Source organism: Macrosteles quadrilineatus, unplaced genomic scaffold (assembly GCF_028750875.1).
Source record: "Macrosteles quadrilineatus isolate MER2022 unplaced genomic scaffold, UCM_ALF_1.0 Scaffold_3__2_contigs__length_128488019, whole genome shotgun sequence".
Taxonomy (NCBI): domain Eukaryota; kingdom Metazoa; phylum Arthropoda; class Insecta; order Hemiptera; family Cicadellidae; genus Macrosteles; species Macrosteles quadrilineatus.
In genome coordinates this window covers 18610731-18623356 of record NW_026542596.1, presented here as the reverse complement: position 1 = coordinate 18623356, position 12626 = coordinate 18610731, and the positions used below count along the sequence as shown (strand labels likewise).

The following is a 12626-nucleotide window of genomic DNA, read 5'->3' as shown; positions in this document are numbered from 1 at the left end:
AATGAGATATATATATATATATATATATATATATATATATAGAGTGGTGCTTTAATACTAACCTTGATAAGGCCTGTCCAGATTGTTGAAATCTTTTACAATGAAGTTTGTATAGTCTTTACCAATCCAATATTTGGCATTACCAAAGAGGCCTTTCATTGAATTTTTACTAGTGTCCACAATCTCTTGAGCTTCACCTCCAGAATATCTACACAAATTGTGTTTGGATACAAATTTCTATATATTAATATTCGTGCAAACCTACATTAAACTTCTATCATCAAATAGAAAATTCTTTTAACCATACAAACAAAAAGCTAAAAGTAAAATTAATATTCATATAGCTATGGACATTTTAATTACAGATATGAAAAATGTTGTAATGCCTGGATATATATATATATATATAATATAGTCAATAAGTATAAGGGAGACCCATGCACACATTGCACAGTTTAAAAGGGTCCAAGACTTGTTTCTGAGAAAAAATGAATCCAGTGAAATATTTATTTACCTTTTCATTATAAATAGTAATTTACCTACCACAGTCAAGTCACCGTTGTTAAAAAGGTAGCCTATTTAAAATACGTTTTTATAAACAGTTTAGTCTCTTGTTTACAATCTGACTGTGGTCAAACGTCAAACATTTAACTGAAGGAATAGGCTAATTATAATTCACATTCAAACCGTTGTGAATAAAGATGGTCAGCGTGACTGGATTTTTTAAAATGGATTCTAGAAATCAATTAGACGTGATGGGGGGGGGGGGGGGGCAGACCCTAAAGGAAATATCCTAACCTCTTTAAACACCATTTGCAGGTGTGCTAGATCTTAAGCTTTATAACGACACCTCAATTGTAAAATTTGGTTAAATAGGACAGCTGGAAAAGGGATGTAACACAGAAAACCCTTATTGTATTAGTATATAGATACAAAATATCTAGGGTAGTATTGGAAGCTGTGTAGTGCAAAGCAAAATATGAAGTTAACCTCGAAAACAAGTCTTATTAAATAACCCCCATGAGAATGTTTTTATCGAGGTTCTACTGTATCAATTTGGGTGCTGAGGGAGGGGGAAGGCTATTTTATTTGAGGTTTTCCAGGCACATTTATGGTATTCCTGTTAGGAATGCCGGCCATTTTTCCAAATAAAATTAGTGTTTGGTAAAAACATTATATAATATTTATTTAGGCCTATGGAAATTTTGTATTGTTTTTTCTATTAGTATATTTTTTGTTACGGGACGCTGGAATTTCTCGCACAGCCTCAGCTGTCAAATTACAAGACGCTCGGCACTCAAGCTATGACAATTGACCGTCTCGGAACGAAATACCACGGCACTCAAAGGGTTATTTATTGATAAAGTACACTTTTTTAATCTAATGTACCATTCCTTGTTCCATATAAAAGTATGTATAAAAAACAATTTAGGATAAAAGAAAGGTTACTTACATATTTTCGCTGTTGGCAACAATTTCAGGAAGAGCAGTCTCCTCCACCGGTACATCAGGAGAACCTTCATTAACTTTCTCCTTATCTTTTTCTTCTTCACTCTCACTTTCACTGTCGAAGCTCAACAGTGATTTGACATTATCTTTAACCTGTACAAAAACAGCCTCAAATTAATTACAGTAAGGCATTTATTATGGAGGAAGTTTTCCAATATTAAGAAAGTTCTTCTTGTCCAAGAGATCTTTGTTTTTTACTTTATACATGAGCTTATAAGGCTTTGCTGGACATCTTCCGTTATAAGTGGACAGTTTTGGGCCCTGAACCATCGAGTCATGATGTCACTTACAAAATTACTACTGGAGACTGGAGGAATTTGAACATCCAGGACAAAAATACACAACTATTGACAACTAAACCAGCTATATCTCAATCAGTATCATTACTTTTGTGACAGTAACAAGATTTAGATGTGAATTTCAAGATGAGTATGAATGAGTGTGCTGACCTGCCTCACTTTGTTACTGACTAAGAAGAAGATCAGACGTTTCTCTAGCCATGACCATTTGTTGAAAGCGTAATGATAAAAAACACCCAGATCCAGTTTAGAACCATCAAAAATCTTCTGACTTTTCTTAGGATCGAACCAGCCACCTTCATACATAGTTCCGAATGTAAGTAAAAAATTCTAACTAGTTAGAAGTCATTAGTTAGTCCCGTAAAAAGTAACTGATGGGAACAGTTTCTTTTTCGGAAGGAGGGGCAGTAGGATGTAAACAAACCACAAATCATTGTCAGCCCCCCCCCCCCGGCCCTCTCAAGGTCATAAACCACCTCTTACCCCATTTGCAATACAGTACAATGCTCCAATTTGCGTCAAAATTGTACTACAAAACATGAGTACAAAAAAAACATTTCTTTGATGAAAAACAGAAATTTGTTATAGATTAATTTTAAAGAAACTAACTCACGGTAGTTTGTGTCTTGTAAAAAAATATTTGATTTCATCTTAAAGACTAGATCTTTTTGTGTTCAAATACTTGAATTGTCATTGTGTTCAATAGGTGTGTTATCATTGTGATTCCTGTCAAATACAACATTCAGTTATGTTTTAATTCAAAATTAATTTTTCATAATTTAATACTGTGTTGTATTTTCATACACTTTCTTATTCGATAGTATTTTGCAGATTAACCATGATTTTACATATCTGGGAAGCCTCAACCCTACTGTATCCCGGTTATTCAGGAGTTGAGCATCACAGGTTAAGGTTCCTACCACAGAAAAAATGACTTCACACTTGTCAGAGAATGAAAATTAATCAAGGTTTTGAGATGACAAATCACCAAACATTCTCCCTTCCCACCTCTCTGGCTGCCACTACTGCCCCCCCCCCCCCCGGGCCCACTGCATACGAAAGCAACTAGACTTTCCCTTTCCCCACCCACTACAAGGGCGCTGACCCCTTACGGTCGCACACAACCCTCTCTGATCATGTAAAAAAACTTGTATTTGAGGTACTTCCGACCGTCCAAAAATCTAGCTATTTCAACTCCAAAACTACTGACAAGTATATTATTATCTATTCGTGAGCTGGAATTTAACTGAGTAGAAATTATTTCCAGTACTTTTTAAAAACTAACGAATATGATAGAAGTTAGCTGAAAAAACTAACGAAAATTGCTAATCGTTAGAATGATCCGTTATGATGATTGGGAATTCGTTATCCCCAAGTATGTCTAATCTACACACACCAAATATACTGAGGAAATCTGAATTGAGGAGAGAAAACTGCACAAACATTTAAAATAATTTCAAATACACCCGAAAATGATCTGTTAGAACTTTTTACTTGACTGACCCTGTCAAAGACATTCTTTCTCTCCAGCTCGGGTGTGTCAGCCTTCATGTTCTCAGGTGATGGTTGGTTGAGTAGGTTGCCGTTGGCTGTTTGGAAACCTTCAGCATCGACCTCATCTGTGGGTGTGAGGGGCACATCCTGTAGCTCTGTGCTGGACATGGACAACATCACAATACACAATACAGCTTACATTACAGGTAAATGGGTGTAAAGGCTTTCTTTGTTGATGATGGGGAAATCTTGTTACAAGGTTAGGTGGTTAAGGTTTGACACATCAACTTCCACTCACTCTGAATAGCTTTAAAAACGTGTTATTAATAAACGATCTGCAGGGAATTAGTATTCCAATTATTTTGTTTACTCTAATTATTTTGTTTGAGTACACTCCTCGACATTAAATAAATGTTGTTACATTAAATAAATGTTGTGCTGAAATGTAAAATAGAATGTTGTATTTATTTTGTAGCAGTGAAACAATAAATCAAATTGATTTAACTCAAAAAATGAAACAAAACAATCTATTAAAAAAAAAAAAAAAAAACCACTAACTCGCTCACTTGTAAGAGTAAACCTCTCTAAAGAACTTTAAATTTGTTCTTGCCTGAAGCTAGCCACAAATTTAGCTTTTGTAAAACATACACATTCTAGAGAAAATCCCCCCAAAAAACATTTAAACTCTAGAAAGAAAAAAAAATACTCCCGCCGGGGGTATAAAAAAAAATTAAAAACCTGTAGACTAAGCCAATTTACATTTCCCTGGCTGGATGCTACTAAATATTCCCTTAAAATTGTCAGATTTCTTTCCTATTTAAATAACATTATTTTTAATGAGTGTACTTAGGTTTGCTGCTACAGGGAAGGTAATGAGGTATGTTTTCTTTTTTTGGGGTACGTAAATTTTTGCTTGTGTTATCACGCTAATGGACAATGTACATAAACTATTCTGTAAATTTTTAAATCATGTTTGTTTATGTTTTTTGAAATAGTTTGGTCGAGATAGTTTATTTCATTATCGTTAATTTCTTGGGTAATTTTTTATTTTCTTGGAATTTTACTAATACACAAACCATCTGCTCCACTCGATATCCATCCTATTGGCCGTTCCAACCATGGCCCAGTCCCGTTATGGTCGGATATGAGGGATTTTATTGTACCCTGTTACTATAATTTTTAAAGTTAAAATTCACTCTCAATAAGTCAGCCTCACCTATTGTCAGTAAGAACCTCAGGCACGGTGGCGAGGCCCACCCCAAGTGAGTTGGTGACCCTAGCTAGATGTAGCAGTGTGGGGGCCGAGGTCTTGTACTGGTGACTGGACGTGGATATCCTGTGTAGTCCGTTCCTCACTGCAGACGACACACTTCCCAGGTCTGTCAATCTGAGCACAGAGAAGGAATATTAAGGATAAAAAAGAGTCATTGCTATTAACTTTTAGCATCCTTGGCCAGATTACTAATAACTTATTAGTAACGGTACGCAACAGGCCTTTCTTTCATTTTTTATGTTTTAAATGTTTGTTATCTTGTTACGTGTGTGTATCAAGTTTGACGATGCCAAATCCGGTGGATGTATGTATCTGAGGATGGCATTTTGATGCTGAAACGGCCGTAATATAAACGGAAACTACAGAGCTGTGACGAGGAAATTGTGCAATTATATTATAGTAATTTGAAAAAGTTCAGATGATTGACAACAGAATTCAGCACAAACTATGAAATTTTAAAAGCCTATAGTACTAGTGCTATACTAGTAACTATTGATAGTAGGCTCTCTTGGAAAGTTCATATTGAAAATGTATGTAAACAATTGTCCAGAGTAATTTACCTTCTGATAAACCTAAAAAAACTTGTATCAGATAAGTACTTAAAAATGTCATATTATGCCTTTTTTGAAAATTGGCTTAGGTATGGTCTTATAGTGTGGGGTAATGGTGTTGGAATCGAACATGTTCTTTTAGTACAGAAAAAAGCTATCCGAATTTTATCAGGTGCAGATAGCCTAGATCACTGTAGACCATTATTTTTACAAACTGGGATTCTGACAGTGATAAATTTATACATCTATGAGGTTCTGATTTTGATAAAAAAGAATGTTAATTTATTGGTCAAAAGAAATGAAATTCATAAGCACAACACTAGAAATAAATGCAAACTGGAAATTCCAAAAAATAGGTTAAGTCTAACTAATAACTATCATAACTCATTGGGAATCAAATTGTTCAACAAACTGCCCTTGGAACTTCAAAGTATTTCTGACAATTCATTTAACAGTAAATTATATGTTTGGCTTCAAAGTAGGCCATTATACCACATCAATTAATTTTTTGATTTAGATATAAGAGGCTGTGATTTTTAAATTAGGTAGAGATTATTATTTATGACTCTTGTGTATTATGACTACTTATTGTTTAAACTTGACGAAGTCTATTGTAATTATAGTGTAATTACTGAATGACCAATAAATCTATTCTATTCTATAGGGCTTTCACGGTATATCATACAAACCCACAAAAGGCACATCTAGAGGATTAGAGCATTAACTTGATACCCAATATGCCTACAAGTATAAATATTTAGGGGTTGATTTGCTGCACACAAAAATCCTAAAATCTCTTTTAATAATATAGATATTCTTTCCCGGAATCAATTTGGCTTCACAAAAAATAGAAGTAATAGAAGTACAGTCAATCCCATCCACTTTCTAGTCTCATCTTTGACTCAATCCCTTGATTCAGGAAAGGCTGTCGCTAGAATCTTCTTCTATCTTAGCAAAGCCTTCGTTATGGTGGATCACAGAATCTTATTAGACAAACTGTACTCGCTCGGGATGAGAGGTGTGGCTCACTCTTGGGCAGAATCTTATCCGACCGGCAGAACTCGCCCAGTTCATATTCCATTCATTGATTCACCTCCCCTGACAATCACTGCAGGGGTTCCCCACTCTAAAGACTACGATGATATTAAGTGTGATTGTGGAAGCCAGACTTCTGGAAATCTTTTTTCACACAACCATCTATAAGATATCATCATAGCACTCACCGATGCTCGTGGGTGTCCCAGCGGCCGTAGCAGAGGTCGATGCCACCCAGGAAGGCGACTGACTGGTCTACAACTACTATCTTCTCATGATGAGCCCACAGAAACACTCCAGCCTTGGCATGATCTGGGTGTCTGAGAACCTGCATGACAATTAACAGTACCGATTATCAGTGATTTTGGATGCTGAAGTAAACATCCCGTCTATACGGACCAGCTGTAGCTAGTTTTTCTGTTAGAAAGAACATAGTTCAATGGTTTTTACACAATAACTTAGAACATATAGGGTCCATATTTCAATTAGAAAAACTATACAGTCATTAAATATTTCTATTAGTAGAGCATAACCTCAACACTAAGGTCTTTATTTCCCCCACCACCTGTGAGTTTTAAGCAGCAAATTTCGCTGCCAGAGGAGTGACAACTTCCGCCTTACACAAACCAGCCTTACTTGTTATGGTGAAGCTGCATACCACCTATCGCTATGGTTGGATCTGAGATTAAATACCACTATAAAGCCTAGTTTAGTTTGGTGATCATTTTTTAACGTTTGTTGTAAGGGAATGGTCCAAGCTCTGGTCTTGTTACGAGTACATAATGTCGACCTTTTGTTAAAAAACGTCATTAATTGATAGCCAAACGACAAATATGACATCTTGGTCCAGAATACACTGGTTCTTGAATGGAACCAGCAACTTTCAATATCCGTTACAACGGTTACTGTAATATATCGTAAGAATATCAATATCCGTAGTAACTATGATTTCCTTGTACATCACGCCACTATGCATCGTATAATTTTCAATAAACAGCATTGGCTACAAACATCACCTGATCCCCTCTCCACCTAGATCACACCACCGTCCATGTCCGTCCGTCCCTTCAACAGCCGAGTCTACCTCTAAAAGTCAAACCTTAACCACCTGTTTGTAGCCGTGTTATAAACATGTAAAACTCTCGTATTTATTCAGTCCACTTCCAAAGTCCATTCAACCCACGAACACAACAGCTACCAAGGCAATTTTGAATAAATGAATAAAAAAACAAGTATATAAGAGAAATGTTAATGAACTTTAATTTTCTTTTTCTTAAAAAAGATTTTAAAACACGAAGAAAATACTCACTCTTATATTGGCAGATTCTAGAACACGAAGAAAATACTCACTTTTATATTGGCAGGATGGCTGGACACAATTCTTTGTTTGCTGTAGTAACTGTTGATTCCAAGTGCTAGTTCCACTTCTTTATACAGCAAGACAAAAACTTTCACACCTTGAGACTGGAAAAGAAATTGCATTTTAAGTTAGAAATAATAAAGTGTTTACAACGTTATTTCCTATACAAAAACATATAAAACCAAGTGACGCTCTTTCAAATCAAATTTATAGTTCAAATGAGTTGTTTAGCCTCCAGATTACTGTATTATACTTGAAATGGTTTAAAATACCTGCATATAGTAATCCTTTGATGCTTTCTGGCAACTAGTTTCGGTTCTGTGAAACCAAGGTGTCAAGGTGACCACTTCATTGGAAGGACGTCAAAAGAGTTCAACAAATAAAACATATAGACGAGACATGAAAACATAGAATACACATACGGTTACAACACAAAACATACGAAGGGACATTGACAAAACTAACTGGACCTAGACTTTAAATAACTACTAGGTCTAGACTTTAGCCCGGTCGAGTTCGTTTTGTCAATGTCTCTTTGTATGTTTCGTGTTGTAACCGTATATTTATTTTATGTTTTTGTGTCTTGTTCGTGTCACGTATAAAGAACCGAAACTAGTTGCCAGGAAGCATCAAAGGATTACTATATGCAGGTATTTTGAATCATTTTAAGTAATTTAATAGGATTGTTAGAGAAAGTTAAAATATTGATTGCATCATAAAATTGATAAAACACCAAGCATAAAGGAAAGGATACAAATCTAACCAGTAGAGCGCCGACTATCCACATGATGATTATCTGAATTGCTGACCTAGTCAGTTTAAAAAAAGGAATAAAACTTAATTGACACGAAAATTGAGAAATTGTCAACAAGTCATTTTGCATGCTTAGCCAGTCAGTAGTAAGAGTTTGAACCAAACAGTCACCCACGTTGACTGTCTGATGACTCTGTTGTTTTAGTTTGTCGTAGCATTTTCGTAGAATTTCATATAGACTTTAATTTTTTATCAAACTTTTATCTGAAAGTACAAAAATATCGTAAATATTGAAAGTCTAATAACAATTGTTCATTTTGTTACCTTTATTCCATTTGTGTCATATCTCTAAATTATCTATGCAACTGTTGACATTTTGATTTTCGTTCATATAGGTCAATCAGGTCGTTCATTTTTGAAAAGGTATGTAGAACACGTTCCCAAGCCTAAATTGCATACACAAAAATTGAAGTTTGCAGAACACCTAATGAATAAAATCAAAATGTCAACAGTTGCATAGGTCATTTAGAGATATTAACAGCATCGTTTTACTTAACAACACGACTAACGGACCGATGAGGTTCAAGGATTGATAGAAAAGAAGTAAAATTGTAATGTTTTGAATTACAACTTATCAGCTGTTTGTTTGGTTACCAATTTAATTGTTAATGATCTTTGCAATTAGTGGTTGGTACAATTAGTCGTTGCATCACAGTCAGTAGCAATGAGAGGTTTTAAACAAAAACATAACCCCTCTTAGAAGCTATGAGTAGTGATTGTTAGTAAATAAAAAGCGGTCGTAGGTGAAATAAAGTACGCAACTAGCATGAATAAGCCTTAACGACACTTGTAGAAGTTTTTTTTAAAGAAATTTCTACTTGTGTCGTTAACACTATCTTTACCCATTGTGTAATCTACCATTACAGTTTGTCCAATGTAAACATGATCACAATCATAAAAAATTATTTTGTAGATACCCAAAGTGTCAAATTTGTTACTATCTTCTATTTTTGGTTTAACTGTTGTATTATAGTAGCTGATAATCAGGTTTTTACCATCCGAACCAGGTCTGATATCTATTAGTCCGGAGAGTTGAACTGTATGACTTCCTTCTGTAGAAGTCTCCTAAGAGAAGTGAGATATTAAGTTAAATACTCTAAGTTGTGAATCTTTTGGGTGCATCAACTGTCTGGAGTTCCTTATTTTGGCTTTAGTGTAAGAAGCAATCAAAACATTTTTATTTGTAAAAGTACAAGTTTGTACATTTGAACAGTGTCAAAAACAGTAGTACATACTTAAATTAAGTAACATAATACAGAACATATGAAAATTAAATTATTTTTACACTATGGAGTTAAACATAATATATAGTACCAGTACTTTACTCTATATTAGCAGTGACTTATGAATCCATTCCTTCCTCCTTAATGCATTTTGAATCCAAGTACTATTTCCTTTAAGAAATTAATCTAAGTAAACAGAAAACCATAAAAACAACTAACCGCTTTCCTCTGTAGTATTTTGTCCAGCCGCCAATAATCACCCTCTATCGCAGGTCGCTTCATGTATATTTCAGGACTCAGCCACCAGTCGGCTATGAAGATCTCCTCTCGTGCACGTTCCATCGCGTCGGCCACAGCGCTCATGTAGTCACATCCATCCACAAACCAAGACGCCATTGTCTCTATGCGGTACGGCGCGTAAGAGTGGTACCGATTACTACGGATGAAGTCACTGTCTAAAAAAAGTATCAAAATAAGTAGTGTACATATATAAATCCCCAAGTACCCATGAACTTTTGAGAAAACTAAAAGTCACACTCCCATAAACCATATACTTAAAATATTCGTCACGGCGAGAAACCTTGCGCAAAACTATCCATTATTTCATAAATTGCCCTTTAAGGTCGTAATTCCTTTCTAAATGGAACTTTCCATAGCCTATACCTAATGTTAAAAATACCTCAGCTATAATTTTTTTTTGTTATTCTTTCAATGTATTACCTTATTAAAAATAAGGTGTGATTATTTGTTTGTATTACTGTATTCTGTTTTATTGTTTATTTCAGCCTAACTTAACCAATCAATAGTTTTATTAATACTTATGAAGTCAAACGGGGTGAAGCCCGTGAGTAACAGCTAGTTTAAGATATAGTCCGGTAATTAAAGAGAAATATATAGTGGAGCGCGTAGAGGCTCAACAAAATTGTTTCAAAAGGTTTCTCAACGGATTTCATTACTTTTATAGCATCACACAACACAAAAAAAGTCTACCGAAATCTGACTTGGGGAAGTGCCTGTTATTAGGGTAGGTCTATTTAAGTTAAAATAAGTGCTCCCAGAAAAATCTGTTAAACACATTATTGCTATAAATAGGGTGTAGTATGTGGTTTTAATGTTTACAAGGGTGGGGAAACTCAATATGCAACTTAAAATGTTATTTGACCTCATTTTACACTACAAAATGGCCTCCAAAATACAATTCATGGAAAAGAAACTTTAAAACGTACCTTTAGATACAGGGTGTTGAATGAATATCGAACCAAAGACAAAATAATTAAATATAGACCGTCAGCTGTGCTGCGGTTACCATACCATAGGTTCTGGCGCACACCGCTGGGAGTGCCATGTAGTTACGGCGATGCACTACGTAACTACACGGTGCGTCCAGTGGTGTGCGCCAGAACCTATGCCAACCATGGTAACAGCAGCACGGCTGACAGTCTATATTTAATTCTTTTTGTCTATGATCAAATTCAATGTTTACGTACCTTCCTATACACTACACCCTATATTTAAAGGTACGTTTTTTAGGTTCTCCTCTATGAATCGTATTTTGGCGGCCATTTTGTGGAGTCAAATGAGGTCAAATCCCATTTTAAGCTGCATATTTAGTTTCCCCACCCTTGTAAACATTACAATCGATATACTACACCCTATATCTAGCAACAATGTTTTTGAAAGTTTTTTTTTTCTAGGTGCAATTTATATCTTAATTTAAATACCAAATATCAAGTATTTCCCCAGGTCAGATTTCGGTAGACTTTTTATTGTGTTGTGTGGAGGTATAAAAGTAATAAAATCCGTTGAAAACCCTTTTAAAACAATTTTGTTGGAACTCATAACTAACTAACTAACTTTCTTGGACTAATAACTAGTGTTTATGTCAGTATTATTTTGTTTTAAATTCTTAAAAGAAAGTGGTCCAAAACTCCCAAAATTTAGCAAATACTAGTGATTGAACACATCCCTCTAGCTCCGAAGTTCAAACCACTGGGCTAATAACACACCCAAAGCATTGACTATTTCACCTGTAGACTTTATGTACACTAATGTAAACATTCCATCTACATGGACCAACTGTAGCTAGCTTTTTTACTCAATGTGAATCATTATTGAATGAGCCTTATCCTTCACCCTCACCACAGTTGCCACCCCATTAACAACTTATTTGCAGAAACATTACTGACAATACACTTACTGTGTGCGTTCTCCCTTATATAGGCCATCCATTCTTGTGTGGTCCTTCGTGTTGGACATTTGATCACTATGTGCCTGAACAGAATAACAAACATAAATATCTGCTACCAACCCCGTGCTATACCGGGCTAATTCAGTATTGTGATAGCGATATCTAAATGTTTATGTATTCGTCGTTTTTATGTTCGTGTTGTGTTTGTTTTAATTTTGTGTTTTTGACGAGTTGCAAGCTTAGAAAATTTTGTCTTCCCAACAAAACATGTAAGCTATTTGATCGTTGGACTATTTGACGGGGGTATGCAAAACATATTTTTGTCCTAACAAGCTTAGTTATTTCTCTGTTTACATAGGTACAAATAAGTGTTTTCTCAATAACATCCCTTTTTCACCTATCCTACTTTAACGAATTCTATGATTGAGGTGTCATCATAAAGCTTATGATCTATCGCAGGGATGAATGGTGAGTAAAACAAAATTTCCTTTAGGGCTTAGCCCCATAGCCTTTAATTTATTCCTTGCTGAAGCTTTCAAAGTCCCAGTGCTGCTAACCAACTTTATTTGTAACAGTTTTTATTTATTTTTTTTTTATTTAGCAGCCGATTAGTAGTTGAATTTTTAACCTCAGTCGGATTGTAAACACGAGACAATAAAGTTAATGAAGAATGGATTTTAAATGTGCTATTTTGATTGATAATTGTAACATGAGTGAGGTAGGTTTTTTGGTCTATATCTACAATTGGAATTGGATTGGCATATAGTAAATTAGTATTTTTGTTCATATAATAAGTGTATTTTTTTCTTTTTTTTTTCAACACCAGTGGCATTTCACGAGAGAGTTACGAGAGAATAAATGTTTGGTGGATGTGCCGGGGA

The 12626-nt window shown here is 35.0% G+C and overlaps 1 protein-coding gene across 1 annotated transcript in view; it reads right to left on the bottom strand.

Annotated features, from left to right (window-relative positions):
• LOC128990507 (phospholipase D1-like) overlaps positions 1–12626 on the bottom strand; it is a 47668-nt gene that overhangs the window by 14338 nt on the left and 20704 nt on the right. Inside the window, exons 8-15 of the mRNA XM_054412882.1 lie at positions 11755–11828; positions 9777–10012; positions 7512–7625; positions 6350–6489; positions 4519–4689; positions 3312–3462; positions 1454–1602; positions 63–208 (exon numbers count right to left, since the gene is read on the bottom strand). Of these exons, the coding sequence (XP_054268857.1) occupies positions 63–208; positions 1454–1602; positions 3312–3462; positions 4519–4689; positions 6350–6489; positions 7512–7625; positions 9777–10012; positions 11755–11828 (1181 nt within the window). The remainder of the gene's footprint in view (positions 1–62; positions 209–1453; positions 1603–3311; positions 3463–4518; positions 4690–6349; positions 6490–7511; positions 7626–9776; positions 10013–11754; positions 11829–12626) is intronic.